The sequence below is a fragment of the Gossypium raimondii genome, chromosome 6 (assembly GCF_025698545.1).
Source record: "Gossypium raimondii isolate GPD5lz chromosome 6, ASM2569854v1, whole genome shotgun sequence".
Classification (NCBI taxonomy): domain Eukaryota; kingdom Viridiplantae; phylum Streptophyta; class Magnoliopsida; order Malvales; family Malvaceae; genus Gossypium; species Gossypium raimondii.
The window spans coordinates 43,361,825-43,365,495 of record NC_068570.1 but is presented as its reverse complement, the minus strand read 5'-3'; the positions used below and the strand labels follow the sequence as shown (position 1 = coordinate 43,365,495).

The window sequence follows — 3,671 nt, the reverse complement described above, 5'->3', positions numbered from 1 at the left end:
TAGAATATAAAAGAAGATGGATGAAGTTTTCTTTTGGGGTAAAGATGGATGAAGGTTTACATATATGTTCCTTTTAAACAGTAATACGAATATTTTAGAAAATTAAAACCTATTATTATATTTCTCACATGTATGAGTTAAATGTCCGGATTAAGACTTAAAACAAGGTTTTCTATAACTTGATTTGGTAGGAGTTAAATTATTATTAAATACAATAATAATCCACTTGATGAATCTAAAAGAAATGGTAAAATTATTATGAATACCCTTATATTAGAAGTTAGATTATGTTTTGCCCTACTTAAAAATAGATAAGTTAATCCCTTCACGTTAGATCTAAGAGCAAGCTAATCATTCTAAAAAAGATTTCATTCAATTTTATTGCTAAAAACTAGTCATTGTACTTCAACGTAAGATACAAATAGCATGTCATGTGTCACTTTTTGCTTATTTCATCAATCACCCTAATTTTTAACAATAGAAATCAATTTACTTTTTAATTTAATGTATATAAACTAATTTATTTACATTTTAATAAAACTTGTAAGTGACTAAATAATAATTTTTACCAAAAATCAGGTTACAATATGACCCGTAAACAAGTCCAAGCATTAAAGAAGCAAAATTTTATCTCTTTATTAATTTGTATTTATGCTCCTAACTTCTCAATCAATGTGACACTTCGTAAGCAAACCTACCTTGATTGGGACCCACTTCGGTGGGAAAGGATTTTTCGTTTTAAATGTTAGTAATAGTGATGATGTGGAGAAAAAGCTCACCATCTACTATTCCACGCCACCTAACTAGTTCTGGGCGTTGGCGGCCACTCCATCCCTTCACATGCCAATGCCATTCCCCTTCAATCCCATTCACTTTTTCTTACCTTTTCTCTCTCTCTCTCACGCACACACGCATATATATAAGACTAGTCTCAAACACCCTTTAACCCCAAACCAAAGAAACTCTCTTACCTGATCTTTTGTCCGTTGTCTCTCTCTCTTTTTGTCTGATCATATTTGTTTGTTGATCTAAATGGTAATAATGGATACCCAAGAATCAGGGCAAGGGATCAAGCTATTTGGAACAACAATTACGTTGCATGGAAGACAAGTAAACGGAGAGCTTAACAAAGCCGATCATCCGACAGTTGATAAGAGGCCAGACAAGATCATACCTTGCCCTAGATGCAGGAGCATGGAGACCAAATTTTGTTACTTCAATAACTACAACGTTAACCAGCCTAGACATTTCTGCAAAGGTTGCCAAAGGTACTGGACAGCAGGTGGAGCCCTACGGAACGTCCCCGTTGGGGCTGGCCGCCGGAAAGCCAAACCACCGGGTCCTGGTCTTGGTCTTGGTGGGTTCCAAGAAGGGTGTTTATATGATGGGTCTAGTGCGGTGCAACAGTTTGAGGTGGAAGGGATGGTGTTGGACGAGTGGCATATTGCCGCCACCAATGGTGGAGGTTTCCAGCAAGTTTTTCCAATGAAGCGGAGGCGAATAAGCTGCTCAGCTGCTCAACTTCAACCTTACTGATTTTCACTCCTAGTAATTCTTATCTGTTCTCTCCCGTTTTCTCTTTTTTGTGGCAGAAGTTTCAACAAATATTAAAAAAAAATTGTATGAATTACAGATCAATGTAAATACAGGATGGTTTTTGATTAATTAGTCTTCTGACGTTACTATTAATTATATGGTGGGTATATTTATTTATTTATTTATTTATTTTCTTCATTATATGGTGGGTATTTATTTAAAAATATGTGGAAAATCAATTTTGTATTGTTTTTTCTTAATATTTAATTTAATCATAACTTGCAATCTGAAATATCTATACGAGGTAGATAAGGGATTAGTATTTTCAAATTGCGTGTTGAAATTATAATGAGGAGAAATGTGCAATAATTCAATGATCATAGGCAGGTTTGTTTATTTTGTATTAAGATATAAATTGTATTTTAATTTTTATTTAAAATATAGATAAATTAATTTATGTATGTTATTTCAAATAATTATATATCTTTTATTAAAATTTTCATTTATTCTTATGGTTTAAAACCAATCCTGTTAGTACGAGGTATCTGTGACACGTTACATGTAATTGTTTAGTTATTTTGTCAATTATGTTAGGCTTTAACAATAATAGTGAATGAAAGTTTTAACAGTAAGGATCGATTTGCTCTTTGATCTAACATATATAAATTAATTTATTATTTTTTGAGTAAAAAAATTAAAAAAACAATCTAATTCTCAATACGAAATTTACAGATTTATAGGTATGTTAGTAGTACAAAATCAACCTAGGGAGAGATCGCCCAGATCCAATTTAGTTAATCAAAATATGAGACCACTGGAAAAATTGATAAACGGAATCATCACGATCATGCGCGTGATGTAAATTGGAGGGATAAGATTGGTCAGAGAATGGGAAATATTCTTCAGACAAAGGGTTGATGCCTGATTCATGTAGATGTTGAGACTTGTAAGTAAAAGCCTGGCACTATTCTAATCTTATGGGTTATATATAATTGACGTACAAAATTGAGTAGAAATTATAGGATAAGAAATAAGAAGAAATGCCATCCTTTTTCTTTTTGTTGGTAATTGATGAAGTTTGGGTAATTAAAAGGGTTGGAATTGATTCACAAATAAAGACAATTGGATAAATGGTTTCATCTCTTTAAAAATGGAAAGAGATTGTTCATGTGTTGAAGTATCAATGCTATTATTCGGTGTCGGAAATCAACCACTTAAATTTGTATCCCAGAAAAGAAGAAAGAAATTCCATGAAAAGTCGAAAACATAATTAGCGGTCCACAAAAGACACCACCAGGCCAAAAGTTATCACTATCTCAGCTAACTTCATGCATAAATTGGTAACTAATAAAAAGGAATGAAGCCTAGCGTTAGCTACTGTTGCTTTCAAATATAAATTCCATGGGGATCTGTTTTGTCAAAGAAATTTCATTCGGGAAACGACAGAATTGTTGCCAAGTGCATGGATGAAATCGCTGCCCTCTTTTTAATGGTTATCCTGTCTCTATCTGCTTTCCACATACACTGAACTAAAAAGCCATCCAGATATCAAGGCTGGGGGCTAACTCTATAGTGGCTGAGATTTCAGTTGAGAAGCGAATCTTTGGTGAAAACCCCTCCACTGTTGTTTTACCAAAAACCAAATATCTTAATCTAAACTGGATCTTTTTACTGGCTCTGCTTTGTTCATGTAGCCTTTTAATCTAACCACTCCCAAGTATTTTAGAGAATGACCTTTTTGTGTGAGGGTAGTTGGCCTCTGGGGAATACTTGGAATTAAAATTTGAATTCTTTCTAAATTTATAATACATTGAGTCAAAATATTAAATCTGAAAATAAAAGTCTAGGCAAAAAAGTTAAATTTATTTTAAAAATATTAGATTTGGATTCAAGTATTTAAAACTTAACACAATTCAATCCGTTTTTTTAAGTTTGTATTGTACAAGCCCATTTGCCCGGGCCCAACAAACAAAACAAAACAGACCTAACTATCCAATTACACCCACCAGCCCAATAAGCCCAAAATTTAAAAAGCCCAATGCCCATTTTCAGAAAAAAACAAATCAGTCTAGGGTTTCAGAAACTAAAACCCTAGCCCCTAACTAAGTGGCGCCGCAAGCCTCTTCTGACTCCTA

The 3,671-nt window shown here is 33.4% G+C and overlaps 1 protein-coding gene across 1 annotated transcript; it reads left to right on the top strand.

Annotated features, from left to right (window-relative positions):
• The first annotated feature begins 796 nt into the window (after nucleotides 1–796).
• On the top strand, nucleotides 797–1,665 carry LOC105774797 (dof zinc finger protein DOF1.5). The gene has a single exon (XM_012597371.2). It carries the CDS (start codon nucleotides 1,033–1,035, stop codon nucleotides 1,534–1,536), a length of 504 nt encoding a protein of 167 aa, XP_012452825.1. The 5' UTR covers nucleotides 797–1,032; the 3' UTR covers nucleotides 1,537–1,665.
• The last annotated feature ends 2,006 nt before the right edge of the window (nucleotides 1,666–3,671 follow it).